Source organism: Barbus barbus (genome assembly GCF_936440315.1).
Source record: "Barbus barbus genome assembly, chromosome: 21".
NCBI lineage: Eukaryota > Metazoa > Chordata > Actinopteri > Cypriniformes > Cyprinidae > Barbus > Barbus barbus.
This window is the reverse complement of record NC_136749.1, coordinates 10,508,613-10,527,613: the sequence shown is the minus strand read 5'-3', so window position 1 is coordinate 10,527,613 and position 19,001 is coordinate 10,508,613. Positions and strand designations below refer to the sequence as shown.

At 36.8% G+C, this 19,001-nt stretch overlaps 1 protein-coding gene across 1 annotated transcript; it reads right to left on the bottom strand.

The window, feature by feature from the left end:
- Positions 1-1,104: 1,104 nt before the first annotated feature.
- Positions 1,105-2,250, bottom strand: LOC306887124 (urotensin-2 receptor-like; the record flags this gene model as incomplete). The annotated part of the gene is made up of 1 exon (XM_079444661.1): positions 1,105-2,250. The coding sequence occupies one exon, from the start codon at positions 2,248-2,250 to the stop codon at positions 1,105-1,107; it is 1,146 nt and encodes a 381-aa protein (XP_079300787.1).
- Between the last annotated feature and the right edge of the window lie 16,751 nt (positions 2,251-19,001).

Sequence of the window (19,001 nt, the reverse complement as noted above, 5' to 3'; positions counted from 1 at the left end):
ATGATAAGCACCAGATTTCATTTATAGATTATTTCAGGCAAGCTTTCTTGTGCAAAGCAATGCATTATTTAACAGGAAAATATAACAAATATAATACAGATATGCCAGGATAAAAATGTTTGTGTAGTTTTTGTTTTGAATACAGTATGATTTAACATTTGAATTCAGTTTTTTTAAGAGATACAGAAATGTTTCTCTATTGTCCATTAACATGCATAAACAGGAAATGGGATGTAGTTTTAAAAATGGCACAAATTTGTGAAGATGTGCTACAGGGGAAAAAAGTATATTTTTAAGTGACCAAAATTTTGTTTAAAATCGCATAATTCCATTAATTAAAAAAAAAAATCAGGTAGAATAAAAAATGACAAATTATTCATTTAAGGTGCCAATAAATACACAGAGTCAGGACTATAACAGATCTGTTGGCTAAAAAATAGGTTTTAGTTGAGTATAATGAATTACCTCATGAAGAACATAATGTCCTATTGGAGAATGAGCGATTGTGTGTCCTGGCTTCATGACAGAAGTGATTTATCCTCCTCAACAGAGCAAACTCTGACACGTCCTTTAGCTTTGAGCCAAATCTATACTATGTAATTTCTCCTTTGCACTTAGACTAATAAACCAATTTGGTGGTTAAATGGTTCACACCTGTTGTTAGACCATCCTGGGGCAATTCATCCTGACAAAGCTTGTTTGTCCCTTTCAAGTTGCCCCATAAAACAGATGTTTCACATGTTTTAGTCCACTAATATTTAACGCCAATTTGACCAGAATTTTTTTGGTTTCTGCTTCAAAGGTGAGAAACCCTAAATATTTCAGAAACACTTTCATAAGAATTCATCACTTAGTATTTCATTTTGGATTGCAGGGACCTTAATACACAATGCTGGTCAGATTATCTATAATTATACATGTAGTCCAGGGAGCAGAGAACGTACACCATCATTGCCTTGGATTACAGAGTATTACTATTTGCACAGCACATGTATAAAGCTATAATTGTCAAGCCCTTAAGCACCAAAATTAGTAATCTGTTTAATAAAGATGCACAGTCTTATTGGTCATGGCCTGCGTGGTGGACAAAATAGTGGGCAGCTGTTATTGTTGTTCAGAGCTGCCCTTGTGGCAAAGTGGGGCAGCTGCACTTATCATCTTTCTGCTGGTTCGCCTGCGCTTGCCTGTCAGCAGCGTGTAGAAGAACGGATTCACACACGAGTTCCCATAAGTCAACCCTGTGAGGATGCGATTAATGGTCACCTGCGTGCCCACCGGCACCACATGCAGAACCTTAGGCCTGTACAATGGTAGAAGCTGCCAGATCCAGAATGGAAGGAAACAAGCCCAGAAAGTCAGCACAATCCCCAGGATGAGGAGCAGGACTTTGGGGCGAGGTGCACGGGGTGGGTAGGCGTTGCCCCCTCCAACCCAAGCTGGTCTCGTCTGAGATACCCAATAGAGTCTCCCTAAAGTTGCATACAAAGCTCCGATGGCCAGTCCTGGGCCTAGGATGCTGGTGCAGAAGAGCACACTGAGGTAGGCTTTGGAACTCTGCTCATCCCAGGCAGGAACGCACAACTTGCCTTCCTGGTTCTCTCCGTCTTCCAGGTGCAAAGTGATCATCATGGGCAAACTGAGAGCCACGGCAAAACCCCAGGCCAAAGCAACTCTCAGGAGTCCAGAGGAAGGTGTGGACGAGGCTGCCAACGGATCGGCTACAGCTCGATACCGATCCAGGCTCATAGCAGTGAGGGTGAAGATGCTTGCGTGCATGGTGAGCAAGTCCAGACTGAGTAGAAGCCGACATCCTAGTTCACCGAAGGCCCAGTCAGATGCCAGGCTGTCGTACACAATGAAGGGGGCAGTGGAGAGGTACACCAGGTCTGCCAAAGCCAGACTCAGAACCTGCAGGTGTAGGGAAGAAGAGGAGGAGGACGAGGTGGGAGAGGAGGAGGGAGAGAAAGAAGGGGAGGAGGTGCCGAGGCAGGAGTAACAACAGGTAGGAGCGCTACGCCGCCTTCTTGACATCCTACGGCGGCGAATGAGAAGCCCTAGGGTGTAGAGGTTGCCCAGAATGCCCAGCAGAGAAAGGAGAGATAGGAAAAAGCAGAAGAGAGCTGTGGAGGCTACACTTGGGGACGGGGAGAGAGAAGGAGAGGATGAGGGAAGGGACAGGTTAGTGAGAAAGGGGAAGGTGTATGAAGGGGAAGGGGAAGAGGAAAAGGAAGTAGAGCCAGAGACGTCCATTTGTCCTGGACAGCAAGAGTCCCAAGATGAGTTCCCGTCCGCTGAGAGAAGGAGGCCAATGGTAACTTCAGAGTGTTTTTGAGTAACTAGCACTGAGCCCAGGTTATCAGGGAGTCCAAATTAGAAGGGGAGAGCTGTGAGCAGACTGCTTTAATGGGTGAGATAGAAGAGAGAAACAAAAAAGAGAAAAGGAAATGGTGATTTTATAAACTTTTGTTAACATCTTTTGCCTTTATAAAGTTTTGATAACATCTGTTTACCTGAACTATGTAGGTCTGACATAGTCTGATATGTTTAAGAAAAGCTATCTTTTAAGAGTGTTTTAAGCAACTTTTCAGTATCAGACAAAAGTTACATGTTTGTCAGAGTGTGTTAATAGGCGCTTTTGAACGAAAGCTGTGTTGGCTTGAGGGGGTACAGTACCTATAGCAACAGTACGCTTGGACGGAAAATTGTCAAAAGTACCCTATCATTATCACTTTATTGTAGATTTACATATTTCCAATATAATTACGATAACAAGACACGATTCTGAATTCATCATTTATGAAACAGAATTTTAGTTGCGCGAAAAAACTGCGCATGCAAAATAAAAATAAAAATTCACAGAAAAAAGGCGACCCATATACAATAATCAGTTTGCATACTGTTCGATTTTTTTTTTTTTTTTTTTTTTTGGAGGTTGACAGAAATACACGAATAATAAAACAGCAAATAACGGTTAACATAGGCTAGGTACAACTAGACTAATATTATTTTTGTTTTTATTATTAATAATATTATTATTGTTGTTATTATTATTATTATTATTAGTAGTAGTAGTATTACAGTTATTGGTCAAATAGTCCAGCAGCACGACATGAAACGTCCGTAATTCATGTCTGAAAAAAAAAGATAATGAGAAACCCCTTTGACTGTATATGGAGAGTTTATTTGCAAAAACAGATAACTCTTTTTTATTATTAATTTTCATAAATCATGTTTTTTATTGTGTTATCATGTTTGTATTATGTTTTATTGTATTAGTTAGCTGTATTCTTTTAGTTATTATTAAAAAACCAAACAACAAAAAAAAACATGATTTTTGAACATTTTTAAAAACGGAGTTAGGCTATCTGTTTTTGCAAATGAACTCTTCATATCTTTAACTCTTTAATTCTCATGCAGCCTCTCAAGGCTCTTGGGAATTCTATTCTTCATCATTATGACGCGTGTGAAGATCAAAGCCCTGCCGGGGGGCGCGGGGTGACCCTGAGAGACGAGCTGCTGTAGTGACGCTCTGGCACAGGCACAGCACCCCTTTACCAGGGTGCTTTAAATAATACCTTTATTAATAGACTGACACAGCGACTGACAGATTTGCTAGAGTTATTAATTCAGTACAAATGAGTTTTAGATAATCATGAGATATGCAGCAAGGCAATTTAATAAACAAAACAATTAATTTTAGTTTATGTAATTTATTGTTTTCATAATATAAAAATGTCGAACACGGCAGGCCTATGTCTGCATTGAATTATGAAGGGAATATAGGGGAATGTTTCCCTAAGAATATAGGGGTGAAATCACTCATTCATGAGGTGACAGCAAAAGCGTGTTGCGTGTAAAACGTTTAAAGGTAATGTTATGTTAATAAATGTTAAATGACAAAGCAGAGACGCATAGACCATCATCTCTATCACTATTGTATATAAGCTAGTCTAACATTCACACAAGCCCTTCACCTGTTAAAAAAATAGAAATATCACAGCTGACCAGACGACTATACTTCTACTGTGCCTATAGGAAAAGACTGAACAAAATGGGACAGTGTAGGCCAGTTGACACAAACTGTGTTTGTTGTGTTAGCTTTTTTTAATTTAGGCTATTTCTCTATTTGTTTCCATGCATAGTTCTTTGTTTTATTTGAATTAAGTGAAATGAGACTCGGTGTGCGATAATTAGTATTATGAACAAGTAAAACTGATAAGCACAATAAATTAATGTAGCTACATGTAAAAGGTCAATGCTTTCTATTGCAACCCGATAGAGGGAAAGATTGCAAAAACAGCACTCTTTGAAGCCTACTTGACATTGTCACTACAGATGTTAAAGCAAAATGTGTCACAACACTTTCCGGTCTTGCCTTGTGTTTATTATAAAATAAAAGGCTTGATGGTTGTCGCTTTTGAGAACGACATGTTCTTAGACAAAACAGCTGAGATTGTTATTTGTTATTCTGAAAAAAAAATCATATGTAAGAAATAAAACTATAATAAATGCAACAGTTAGACATAGGCTATTATATGCTTCTTATTTCGTTCAATTTTTGAGCAACAAACGAACGAAATTTATTTGACTAATATGCTAATACAGTCGCCTACATAAACGTTATTTTTTATAATCCGAAAATCGTCTTACCCTTAATTGAGTATTCAGAGATGGCATGTTCCATACGTCGACCTATACCCACACTTAAAGAGACGAAAATCCCACTCGAGAATATGCTAATTAAATTGTGTTTTACAAGGTATAAATCAAGAAGCCCAGCGAGATGTAAATGTTCCTCTAAGGACAGACTTAAAGAAACTTTAGGATGGTGTAGAATATCTCTGAGTCACAGCCAGTCCACTCCTCTCTCCTCTCACTCTTATGTTGTCTGAAGCAAATGAAGGGAGGGATGAGAAGAAGAGGAGCTGTGCAGAAAGATTGGAGAAAGAAGGGTGTCTATAATAAACACTATTATGAATGGCCTTGGATGGAGACAATTGATCTTCATTGGCAGAAGACTGAATGTGATTTGATGTTTAGTCTCTAACCCTGACTGATGTTTGTGGTGTTATCATTAACTTCTCTCCTGTGATTAGATACCTTCAGCTCATTCTTAACCAACACTTTTATGAGCGAAAAGTCTGTGCTTTGGAGCAGTATTTACCAGTGCCAAAAGCAATACAGTCAGTATACCATAGGAAAACACTTGTAAATGTCAGAAAACAATATTTATGCCCACCATCCATCAAAGTTATTTGGGTAAGGGAGCATGCAAGAAACGTTTTAGGTAGTATTTATTAGAGAATTTATTAAGAATTACAACAACAAACATGATAAGATACATAAAATGATTTCAGTTATACAGGTACTCGGAGGACAAATGAACATATTATTAAACCCATTATTTGAGGCTGAACTGAATCATGCGTGAAAAATGTTGGATGGGATTTTGATATGCGTCACAATCCAAACCACTGCTGAGGCAGTGAAAACCATTTAATCACTTGAAATACGGTATCGCTCCCTAACGACTATACAGCAATACATAACCATTAATGGACAGAAAACGTTTTAGTGGAAAGACATTTTCACCTCCTTAGTCATGCAAAAGTTAAAATGATGCATGGTGTGGACATCTTGCATTTCTGATCAGACTGAAATATGCTGTCCTTTAGAACCACATGAATGGATTCTTAAAGGCATAGTACACCAAAAAAATTGTGATTTATGTACCCTCATGTCATTTTAAACCTTTATGACTTACTTTCTTCGATGGAACATAGAAGTAGATGTTTTGACAAATGTGTTTTTTTGTACATACAATAAAAGTCAGTGGGGTCCAATGTTGTTTCGGACCCCATGCACTGACTTTCACTACATTGTCAGGAAAAAAGTTACAAAAGCTGTCACTGGGATGGTACCTTTTCAAAAGGTACACTTTTGCACCTTTTAGGTATACTAATATGTACATTTTGGTACTACAGTTTTTCTATGGTACTATAGAATAAGGGACTCAGTGTGCAATGACCTTAAGTACAATTTGCACAATAACTAAATGCACAAGGTTCGTTGATCACAACTTCTAAACATTCTCGCATCGGGTTAGCCATCGCATGCAAAATGATCCACCCAGTTATCAAAATGTGTCAGACATGAGTGTACAGTATATTCAATATATAATGGACATGGAAGGGTTATAATGTCTGCTAAGTTGGCAAATGGAAAAACCTCTGGAAATTTTACTACTGAATTTTGGGGAATTTTCAGAAATTTTCCAGAAATTTACTGTAAATTTTCCATCCCTTGCCACTGTAATGAAATAAGTCACAATCTTGCCAATAAATCAAGTTTGGAAGCATATATTTATGGAGTTTCTCCACCACAATCACTACCATTTTTGAACAAGGAGGAACATCACAACCCTAAACAGCAGGAGCTACAGCAGTACTGTATAAATACATTTATATTTGTACAGTACATTTATCTGTAGAAATGTGTTGCATGTAAACTGAAACTTCACAGTTGCTTGTAATGGAAGAGCAATAGGAAGAGCAATTGTAAGAATGTGTGGTGGTGGTGTTAGCGGAAGACAATAGAGTGTGTAAAAATGAATAAGCAATGGTGAATTTTCAGTTGACATGTAACACATTTCTACAAAAATAAATACTGTATAAATAAAAATGTTCATTTTCTTTTAATGTACTACAGTATTGACTTTTCCCTATACATTCTCCCCTCCTACTGTTGAAATATGTATCTAAAATGCTCAATGTGATACATAGTCAAACCTGACATTCTTGTTTACTATAGAAAGCAGTCTGTCAACAAAAAAGTGGAGAAAAATTTGCATATGACAAATATGGAATGAAACTGCATTTAACAAAATGAAATTAGCATGTAAAACAAAAATGTGCATATAATAATTTTTTTTTGTCCTCAAAAAGCATCTAAACATTTTGACCACTGTGGCTCACACAATGACAAAAACACTTTTTATTTGTTGGTTTTGAAGCATTGCCCTTATACAGCTTAGAGAATATTGTCTGTTTTGAAAATGTGCCAAAGCGATTGAGGAAAACTCTAATATAAGGTACCAACATGGACCCTTTAGGTATAAGGTGTGCCTTTTGAGAAAGGTACTATTCTAGTGACATCTTTTGTACCTTTTTTTCTGAGAATGTATAGCAAAACAATGCTTTAGAATATCTTCTTTCGTACTCTACAGAAGACTGAAAATCCTGAAGGTTTGAAATGACATGAGGGTGAATAAATGATGACAGAATATTCATTTTTGGGTAAACTATCCCTTTGAACTTTTGTTAAACCAAGAATGGAAACCAAAAAATTGGGAAAGTGATCCTTGAGCTCTATACTGTTTTGATTATGGTGACTGGTTTTCCTTTGTTTTTATATAATTTTGGTGTAAACCACAAACAAATAAGAGAGTTTAAGATTGAAGGTCAGAATGTGTAATCCACACCAAAATCGCATTAGATTCGAACTGGGAATAGCAAATAAAAGTTAAAAATGTCAATAAAATACAATAAAATAAAAATAAAAAAACACCTCAGTCTTTCACATGGTTTCAGGATCTTTGAAGCACATTAGCGGTTGGGTCAGCGGACACATGTTCTTTCCTGTAAAATGAAGATGACTCATAAGATGAAGGCGGTCCATTGTAAAGGAACAACTGACATAAATTACCGTCCAGTGAGAAAAAAAGAGTAATAGAGTGAGAGAGAGACAGACAGAGAGCAAAAGTTATAACCCCGTCTCCTCATGAGCTACTGACACCATATTCAGCGATGCACCGCGTGCCAACACACATCTACACGAGGCCAACACACACATATCTGCACATCTACCACACTACCGCCAACACACACACCGCAGACACACTTCAACTTAACACCACCTCTGAACACCCGATACGGTCAACACTCAAACACATCTAATCAATGAAGTAAGAAGAGTATGTGTGAAGCTGACCGCAAGAGACCAGCAGCCAACTGGATCATCACAGCAGTCTATGGACCCTCTGCTTAATGAGTTAACTGTTCAGTATTTTTCAATGCACTTATTTTGTGACCGCAGTATCATAAGTCAAACTGAAAGCATTTGAGTCACTAAAATATTCACAAAGACTGAACTACTGTCAGACTGCTAAAGTTTTGCTAGAGTTAAAATAAAATGATAGAGCTTAAAAAGTGTCAGACCACTTTTCTTCAGTCCGAAATGGATATTGTGACATTGAATTCATTTGGTACTGTGTTGTCAAGTTGAATGAAATGTATGCGACCACATGTTAGTTGTTCAGTGATATGAAAATATGGTGGGAATTATGAAGATTTTAATATAATTTAATTTAATTTTTAATTTCATTTTGCATTGTTATGACAAATTGATCGTTATTTTATTTCTGTATAATATGACAAGTTACTTGTGATGTTGATCATTTGAAGTTGCTATGGATTTTTTATTTTTATTTTAAGTTTTTTCATTTGTGACAAATTGATTGTGATGATTATTTTTTATTTTATTTATTTTATTGTTTATTTTTATTTTATTTTATTTTTTTTTACTTTTATGACAAACTACTTGTGACTTTGGTCATTTCAAGTAATTTTTGGATTTCTTATTATTTATTTTATTTTATTTATTTATTTTGGTATTTAATTAAATTAAATTTTATTCCATTCATTCATTTTTAAATATTTCACACCAATCTTTTTCATTCAACATGTATGGCAGATAAACACCATAAAAGTACTCAATATGGCTTTTGTGCTATCTTCTAATTCTTCTAAAATCAGTTTCTAACATCTGAAAACTGCAGTGGAAGTTCAGATAACCAGTGAATAATTTTTATTTCAGTCTGATACTCTCACAAGCTATCGTACAGCTTCAGAAAATCGTGAATATTAACAACTTTTATGGCATTTTCTAGATTTCTTTGTTTAGTTTAAATGGGTATTACACTCAACAAAATTAATATCCTGTCATCATTTAGTCACTCTCATGCTATTCCAATATATATATATATATATATATATTTTTTTTTTTATTTATTATTTTTTATTTTTTTCAAACAATGAAAGTCATTGAGGTCCAGTGTTGTTTTGGACCCCACTGACTTTCATTTCGTGAACAAACACAATTGAAATATTTTTCAGAATATCTTTTGTAGCAGCCAAGGTCACTATGAACTTCTTCTGGAAAATAACTATGTTGCTTTAAAAAGTTGTAAATAGCAGCACACTGGTTTTGAACAACATGAGGGGGAGTAAATAATGACAGGATTTTCATTTCATGTTCATATTATGCCTGTTGAGGCATTAGACAGATAATCCTTTCTCAGGCCACTGCTGTGTTGGTCTAAAATGGGTTATAACTCTTGTGTGAAGTCTGCAGGATTTAGAGAGGTGATCTGGGCTTAGCGTGTCCCAGGCATGTGCTGTATATTTGAGAACACAAGATGGACAGAGACAGGCACCAGGGCCAAGACGAGAAGAAGGGCAACATACCTCTCCCTGCGGGGTGTGTGGAATTTCAACAAATACCTGGCACAGGCCTGCCAAAATAGGCAAAGAAGAGAGAGATTAATAGAAAGAGAGACAGGCGGGACAGAGACAAAAAAGCAAGAGAGAGACAGAACATTTGTCTGATGTCTCAGTAAAAGATGGAGTGTGATTAAAAAATACAAAATGGAACAAACAGACCTGATGTGACAAAGATGAAAATACAACAAAGGCATCATCTTTACCTGAAAATATGAAAAAAGAGACCATTTGATCATTTAAATTACATTTTAATTTACAGTTTTTCTCGATTGGTTTGGCTCATTTCTTTAAACCGAGATGACATTCTCAAAACCATAAGGTCATTTGGCCAAACAGTCTTACAGTTCTGCTCAACATTATAGCTCACTAGCAAAATCAAATATCTTTCCCCAAACTCTTCTTCCATGCTTCAAAAGCAGATTCCTTTCCCATATAAAAGGTCAGTACAGTCAAAATAGCACAGATCCTTCTCAATTGCCTTGGCACATGTGCATTCATTTAGTGCTTTTGTCAAAATAACCTGGATGGTTTAGCACAACACCATGGATCCCCTGCAAAAGCTCATCTCTCTCCCAAAACAGTTTATCCATGTGTCAAAACTAAATATCATTCTCATATAAATAGTCAATGCCCCCAAAATGCATTATACCTTTGGCATTGTTTAAGCACTGCAAGTCAAAATGCTTAGACGTTTTGTCACTGAGGCACAGGTCTAGCAACAGAATACCACTATGAATAAAACTAAAAGATTTTACAGTAAAATCAGCCTCCAATAAACCACTCATACTCAAGGAAACTGTAAACATTTTTATTCGTACAAAGAAATGTTAACATTGGAGAACATACTGTGAAAAGAAAACATATACAGGATTCTGTAAATGTGAACAGTTATAAACACAAACAAAAAACAAAAAAAAACACAAAAAAACTCTAGCCTTCCATACTGTAAATAAAGTTTCAGAACTATAGTACAGTAATATTTTCAGTGGTCGCCATTGTCACCCTCTCTTTCCTGGCCACCATCCTCATCCTCCTGGCCATCGACGCGCTGCTCTCTGTTAGGCCATAAATTCTCATCCACATCGCAACGGATATTTTCTCTTGCGATGCAGCGAGGGAAGAAACGGCGTGAATGTCTCAACCATCCCCTACATTGATCCCCTGTGATGTCCTCACATGCAGCATCCATTGCATGCAGCAGGGCCCTCTGGTCTTGAGCCTGATGCTCATACACCCTCCACCTCCAAGCTGAAAAAAACTCCTCAATTGGATTTAGGAAAGGAGAGTAAGGTGGAAGAAACTCCATTAGCATCCGGGGATGGGTGGTGAACCAGGTTCTGATGCGTGGGCCACGGTGGAAGTTCACATTATCCCACACAATGACATAATGTGGTAGCTGAGGTCCTTCTTCACCTCTCTCATTTTCCGGGATCAGATCAGTATAAAGGTGGTCCAAAAAATTTAGGAGCTTTTGTGTATTGTAGGGCCCTAAACTGGGAATGTGTGTGGCCACACCTCTTTCTGATATAGCGGCACACATTGTTATATTTGCTCCTCGCTGGCCTGGGACATCCACAGTGGCTCGGTGGCCAATGATGTTACGGCCACGCCTTCGACCTTTGGCCAGGTTGAAGCCAGCTTCATCAACGAACACTAGGATGTGAGGGGTTTCGTTGCCTTCTAATGCCATTATTCTCTACAATAGAATAAAAATAAATCTAATCAGTCAAGTAGAGACAGATACTGCAGGGAGGATCTAAAGTACTGTAAAAAGAGGGAGTGAAAAACTGAAGACAATTTCTAGGCAAAATGCTCTAGTCACACAAAGCTGGATTCTGAAGGTAAAAAGGATAAAGCAAAACAAAAAAAAGTGGTAACCATGTCTTACTGTAATAGTGTTACAATGATAGACAACCAGTAGTTGACTTGCATGCACATACTGGTACCGCAGCTCTTTCACTCTGTCAGAGTTTCTCTCAAATGGTACCCTGTAAATCTGTTTCATGGTCATCTGATGTTTCTTCAATACCCGGTCTATTGTGGAGATGCTGATAGAGTTTATATTTTGGAACATTACATTGTCTAGAAGGATTGCATTACGAATCTGTCTCAGTGTGATGGCATTATTTGCAATGACCATGTTGCATATTTCTCGTTCTTGTTGTTCATTTAGAAGTTTTCTTCTGCCACCCACTTGAGGCTGTCGTCCAATCCTAGACATACAAGTCAAAGGTCAACACTGTAAATTTGTTACAAAATGAGTTACCAATGTAATTGTACTGCTGTTTTATGGTACTAAAAGTGTGATGCACTGCACAGTGACTGGAATACTATTCACAGTATTTTCTCCATTTTTTTTTCTTTGTCATTTTTATAGTATTGTAATGGAGATCTACTGGTTAAGGAAATTTGTCAACAATATGGAGTGTCTAGTCAGGACACGGAAGTCAGGGATAGTCGTTGAATGGTTTTAATAAATATACTTCAAAAATACAGATGCACAGGCACTATTTCTCATACACTTTACAGTGAAGGTGTGTTTGGTGGTCACTGACGCACACGAACACTATGCGAAGATTATCTTAACTGAAACTGAAACTGACAGCCGTTCTCTACAAGCCAGGGCATGTCGCAACATGTCAGAAAAAGGGGCGTGGTCTGAACGAACACTCGCTGTACATGCTCTGTCCATGTTCACATCACTTGAGCCTTTTGCACAAGTATCATATAACATCACATGAAGATATTACAGTACTCTAGGCCTACACACACACCAACACTGAATAGTTCAATAGAATAGTTCTGTACCTGTTTTCCCTGCGAAAGGTTTGGATGATGGAGGAGACTGTAGACCGAGGCACATTAGGCTGCACTCGGCGACCTGCCTCTGCCATTGTGAGGCGATGGTTTATAACGTGGTCAATAAGGGTGGCCCGGATTTCATCTGGGACATCATGGTGCCTCCGTGCTCCTCGGCCTCTTCCCCCTATTCCTCCACGCATTCTCACTCCTCCTCTTCCTCTTCTTCTTCCTCCTCTTCCTCGAGCAGGAAGTTGCTGTTGTACTTGGCGAGGTGCTTCCATGTTCACACTGCAAATGAAACTGGCCCCGGGCCAAGCTCTGTCTATATACTTTTGGCAGCAGTCATAATCATAGACAACACCTGTCAGGTAACTAAACAAACTGTTTGATTAGTCATCTGAGATGTGGGAAACTGCTCCTTCGTTAGTTCTAATTTGACCTGATTGATTGTCAAGTACTGTCATAAATTTATCAAATGTTCCAAGAAATTCTTTCATGGTATTATATCTTTGACTAATTTTGACAGTTGAACAGACAATTGTGCATATGATGACTTACACAATGAAACCATGCTGATATGTTTTGGAGAGAGTAACCATTTCACTGAAAAATCAACTAATCAGTTTAGATCAGCAAGATCTATTTATTTGGAAAATGTGCTAAATGTGGGCTCATTGTGCTAACTGTAGCTACTTGTACATAATCATTTGAAAAAAAGCACAGAGTCACTTGAGACATGTACTAAAGCATTTGCAATTTGATAAAACCAATGAAAAATGACATTCTGTTGTGAACAATTGCAAGGTGGTTTGGAGATTTGTCCATGTTATTTTGAGAATGTCATCTCGGTTTCAAGAAATGAGCCAAACCAATCGAGAAAAACTGTAATTAAGGGAAGGGAAGTGGTGTGTGGCCAAGTGTGGTGACCCATAATCTGAATTTGTGCTCTGCATTTAACCCATCCAAGTGTACACACAGTAGTGAACTTACACCCGGAGCAGTGGGCAGCATTGCTGCGGCGCCCGGGGAGCAGTTGGGGGTTCGGCGCCTTGCTCAAGGGTCTCACCTCAGTCATGGTATTGAGGGTCGAGGTATTAACTTAATTGTCATTAATATTATGCACTAGATAGATAGATAGATAGATAGATAGATAGATAGATAGATAGATAGATAGATAGATAGATAGATAGATAGATAGATAGATAGATAGATAGATAGATAGATAGATAGATAGAAATCAAATACAAAAATACATGCATTAATCAAGCAACTGCTTTTACATTTTTAGGTAAACATTGCCCTTTTCAAACCTCATAAATTTATGAATAAACAGATATATTCTTATTTCTCACTGATTGCTGGCATGAGGCTTCTGTGTAGATTAACACATCAGATTTCGTGGTGGTCTTGATGCCTAAAGCTTAAGGGTAAGGTCCTGCCCTTCCCAGGGTGTCTCCCTTCACTTCAAAGGGGTCATAATTGCCAGACACACTAGTCCAGCCCCACCGAGACCCCCGGTTCAACCTGCGTGTGTGTTTCAGTGCTGTGCCAGTGCACAGGGGTTTCTAACAAAAAACAATCTGGTTATGGTACCTTGACATAAATAATCACAGACCCTTTAAATGGCTTTAAACCGCCCATGTGCTTTGCTTACATTATGTTAATTAATTCTCCAAAGTCTTCGCCAGTCCATTGACAGATTGCCCACTTGTTTGACTTCTCCATACAGCAGATTTAATTAAATGGGCGGACATTTTTGCGTGTAACAAACGGTTTTGTTTCCCTGCAGACTGATTAGTGGAGCTCAAGATGAAATATTGATCCTCCATCTCTGGTGTTGATGTTTATATTCACGTCACTTTCAGTAGTCTTCTGTAATAAAGACAAAGGACTGACATTCCTCCAGCACAGTCTGTTTAATGCTCGACTTGCACGTAAATTAGATGCATTGAAAATCTTTAGACTTTCTTTTGCTGTATCTATGCTGCAACTGCCACACATGTGTTTACACACATACACGTTTGTTTTTATCAATTCATAATTTGGACCAACAACTTGATCAGTGAACACAGCGGGCTGACATAATATCACACATTCACAAGCAACACTCAAAATACCATCCCTAAATGAATTTTGAATGAATAGGTTAGGTGAATAATTCAATGACTCACAGTGTTGGGGAATAACTAGTTAGATGTAATGGTGTTACGTAATTTGATTACAAAATAAATGTATCTGTAATATGTTACAGTTACTGAGAAAAGTGTGTAATTAAATTACAGTTACTTATGAAAATGTTAACAATTCCAAAGGGGGTTACATCTGAATATTTTTGTAAATTAGTTAACACTACTTATTACATTTTGAATAGGGGAACTTGTAATCTGTAACTTATTAAGGTCTGTGTACATTTGCATCCATTCATCTTTTGTTTTTTTAACCATGAAGAAAAAAAAAAAGATTGGTTGTTGTGTTTTTAAATTCTATGCTGAAAACCAAAATTGAAATGCTGCCCGAAAAAGTAAAATATTGACTTCTTTTCAGATTTTTTTTTTTTTTTTTTTTGACTTTTTGCACCTTTAATAAACATGGGAAAATGCACAAATTAGAAAAAAATGTCAATTTGAACACGTTTTCTTTGGCAAAATTAGAAGTAATGCTTCTCCTGCATGTTCATTTGAGAACTAGAGCTGTGAACAATGCAGAGACAGCCTAATACAACTATTTTAAAATTGCATAACATTGCAGAATCCTGTGAACTTTCATCATGAAATTATATATTGGGGTATAATTTTGTCCAAATTTTGTGGTATTGGAGAGGACCATGCATGGTCGCTGAAAGAACGTACAGTACATATACAGTGTAAATATTTAAAAATAGAGATGCTAAAAAAGCTAGAAATTAAATTTAGCATTTATATTAAAAAACAAGCTTTATATCATTTTTATGTCATTTTATCATTTCAGTTTAATTTGTATTTTATATCAAGATTTTTAATGAAATACAAATTTTAAATAATGAAAATTAGTTTGTGTCTGCTTGTTCTATTCATCAGTTTTTGAACCATTAAAGAAGAAACAGCATTTTCTGTATTTCATTTTTGGGTTAAAATACGAAAAATGAATGGACGCAGATGACTCAGTCATAAAGAAAGTTACTTACTTTGTTCCTGAATGAATAGTGCTTTTGAAAATACTGAATAAATCAATGACTGCATAGATATATGAATACTTCCAGTCTGTATAGTAGGTAAAAAAAAAAGAGAAGTAAATTTACAATATTTATATACCTGTAGGCAAAAATTACCTGGATGACCTACTAGCTTTGGCGAAATTTTAAAGTGTACACTTTACTATCCCATGAGGACAAAGGAGAGGAGTTGAGATTACATTTATGCTGGTAGGTCACATGATCAATGACAACATGCTGAATGTCATAAGTCCAGAATAGATTCATACCACACACATTCATATTATATACAACAGAGATAAACAGTAGCAAAGTAATTACTTAAAAGAAGTTGGCTACCTACTCAGAGAGTCTGTGATTTTGGACACAGCATAGATACAGCAAAAGAAAGCCTAATGATTTTCAATGAATCTAATTTATGTGCAAGTCGACCATTAAACAGACTGTGTTGGAGGAATGTCTAACGCAACTGATTGAACTGGTATTTTGAACAAATTGGTTTACTTGAATGATTCAACATCTCACTCAAAACTAGAGGTACTTAGCTGATTTACTATTCACTATGTACTTACTATGCACTATGTAGTGCAAAGTAGTACTTATTATGCACTATGTAGTACAAAGTGGTGCTTATTATGCACTATGTAGGGCAACTTGCACTATGTAAGTTGCGATTTTCTAGGCTGATATGATTAGGAACTATATTCTCATTCTGGCGTAATAATCAAGGAACTTTGCTGCCGTACCATGGGTGCAGCCGGGGCAACGATATTATGTTAATGATATTAGAAAATCGCAACTTTTCATTTTCCGTCAGTCTTAGTACACGATGTAACTACAGAAGAGTCAAGCTTTAAATAGGAAAATTATGGAAACTCTTTGGTCATTTTTGATCGAGATGCTAATGGTCTAATCCGATTCAATGATCTATGCTAAGCTAAGCTAAAAGTGCTACCGCCAGACCCGGAGATCGGCTGAATGGATTCAAAAAATGGTAAAACTCAACTGTTTAACTCTAGGGGAGGTGTAAAATGAGCCTATTTTCAAAAAAAAAAAAAGTGGAGTGTTCCTTTAAGAGCTAGTTTGACCAACTAGCAGTTGCCAAGGGGTAATCAGTCTCACTTCTCCAACACAAATAAGACCAATCTGCCTTTTCATAACTGAATTTTAAAAATATATGATACAGAAGTATGATAAGACTTCACCCTACTCAACCATCGGAGTATGATACCCCTCCCCCTCCACTATTTAAGGAAAGCTGTGACAGTTGAGAGCATAAAGTGTCTACTTTTTTTTTTTTTTTTTTTTTTCTGTGTGGGCACACTCAATGTAAAAAAAAATTGTTGGGATACACCTCTTGTTTCATTCCTTGAAAGAATCAGTGCATTTGAACAAATTGTTTGACTGAATGATTCTCTGTCTCACTTATTTAGTTCTTGAAAATGAATCGTTGACTGAATGATTCAATGATTGAATTCACTTGTCACCATCTACTGGCATTTCAAAGTAACCTGCTCACTAAAAATCTTCATCACTAATGCATGGATGGACAGCCTGTTTGAGTCCAGAATGTAATCTTTAATTTCACTTACACTAAGAAGTGTGCATTTGTTTTATGAGACTGAATTATTTTTGAGAGAGAATCCATGGTTTTAGTAGGCCAGCCGATGATGAAAAAAAACTGCCATCCTTTAAATCTTTGCAAAGTAGTCCATCTTTGACCTCGGCCATACAGGAAAATTTTCTTCAGAGAAATTACCTTCACACATTTCCTAAATATGTTCACTGGCAGAATTTCAGTAGTAGTTAGCTCTTATTCTATTACTCAAAACAGAGCATGCCAAAAGTAATAGGCTGCTACTACTACTAATTTTGATGGTGATATGAAGAAATTGGTCAAAGGCTAGTTAACTCTAATTTATCTCAGTTTTCCTTAAAATTGTGTTGTTTTGAGTCTTTTTCCACTGCAAGAACAAAAAGCAAACTCAGTGAATCTGACTTTCAGTTCAGCGTTTTATAGATCTGGCAACCCAAGCTACAGCGAGTGGATCAGACTCCAGTGGAGATTGGCTTCTGTTCAGCTGGATGTTTATCTTAGTCCAGGACCACATATGATGAAAGGTAGCACAGGATTACATCTGCATTCATGAAAGTTAGATTATATAATCCCAGTTTCCATGAAAATTAACCAATCATGCTTTCCGAGAACTGACGTGGTAGATACGGTACAGTACATGCGTTGAGATGCATCACTTAATTGGGCTTTTTTGAATACTGAAATAGCATTTTTATTAATTGGGCAATTTTCCAATCATATAATGAATCTGTCCATTTCATTTCAAATACTTATGACATAATAGCCAAAAGCAGTTTGTGTGTGCCCTTGTCTTACATCATTGTACTTGATCACAGACAGAAAAGCCACAGAGTTCAGACATTATGTGAGTAGAAGGACACTTAGTTACATGTCCCTTCAGAAGTGAAAAGGGGCAGTTAATATCTTATATCACTTATTATTTAATTAATGTACTGCAGTATTGTATTTTATTGAAAGCATATCATCCAGTCAGGCAGAACAAATTATAGTGACGAAGTGTGGAAATATACTAAAAACAGAGTGGTACTGGAGGGAATCAGCATTTCTCAAAAACAAGTCCAACTGTCCTACAGTTTATTAGGCTGTACAAAAAATAATAGTACATTGATATATTGTAAATGGGACGTTAAAACTTTAAATGTACATGGCTGTTAAAGCCACTTTCATCTTGTAAAATTTAAACCAGATCCATTTTATTGTAAAACCACACATTCTTTTACATTTAGAGGCATATTCATTCCTCCCTATATAGTAGTCAGTCACAGTATAACCATGTCCAGGTGAGTTTCTTTTTTCTTCTTTTTTACACTTATATAACAAGCCGCTTTTTCACAGTGAACCGTGTTAGCTGTCAAAATTTATACAGGTTCAGCAAGTGCCCAACTTCTCCGGATGAAAACAGTATTCTCACCCTGAAAAAATAGAAACATTCCGCCCTCTAGTGGTTCATATGCGCAACCCCAACTCGCATGAAAATAAATGAGGTTGACTTTTGGTTATTTCAAATATGGGTTTAATTAGTACTTCATACTTAAATGTATTTGTATCAGCTAATCCAAATCCTAATCCTGAATCCAAAACCTCCACATATTTGGTCATTTGTAGCTGTAAAATAGGCTACAATCCATATTCCATATTTATGACCAACACACGTTGGCTAAAATATAGGCTAACCAAATATTTAATAATGTCATAAATAAAACATTACTTAACAGTGGATAGCCAATCACTTCTCTTCAGTCACGTCAGCCTGTCTGTCTCTATCAGCCTCTCTTTGCTTTCTGTTTCCGTGCCTGGAGAGCATTTTCCATTGATCAATCTCATTCTTTTCTCTTTATTTTTGGACTCAAGC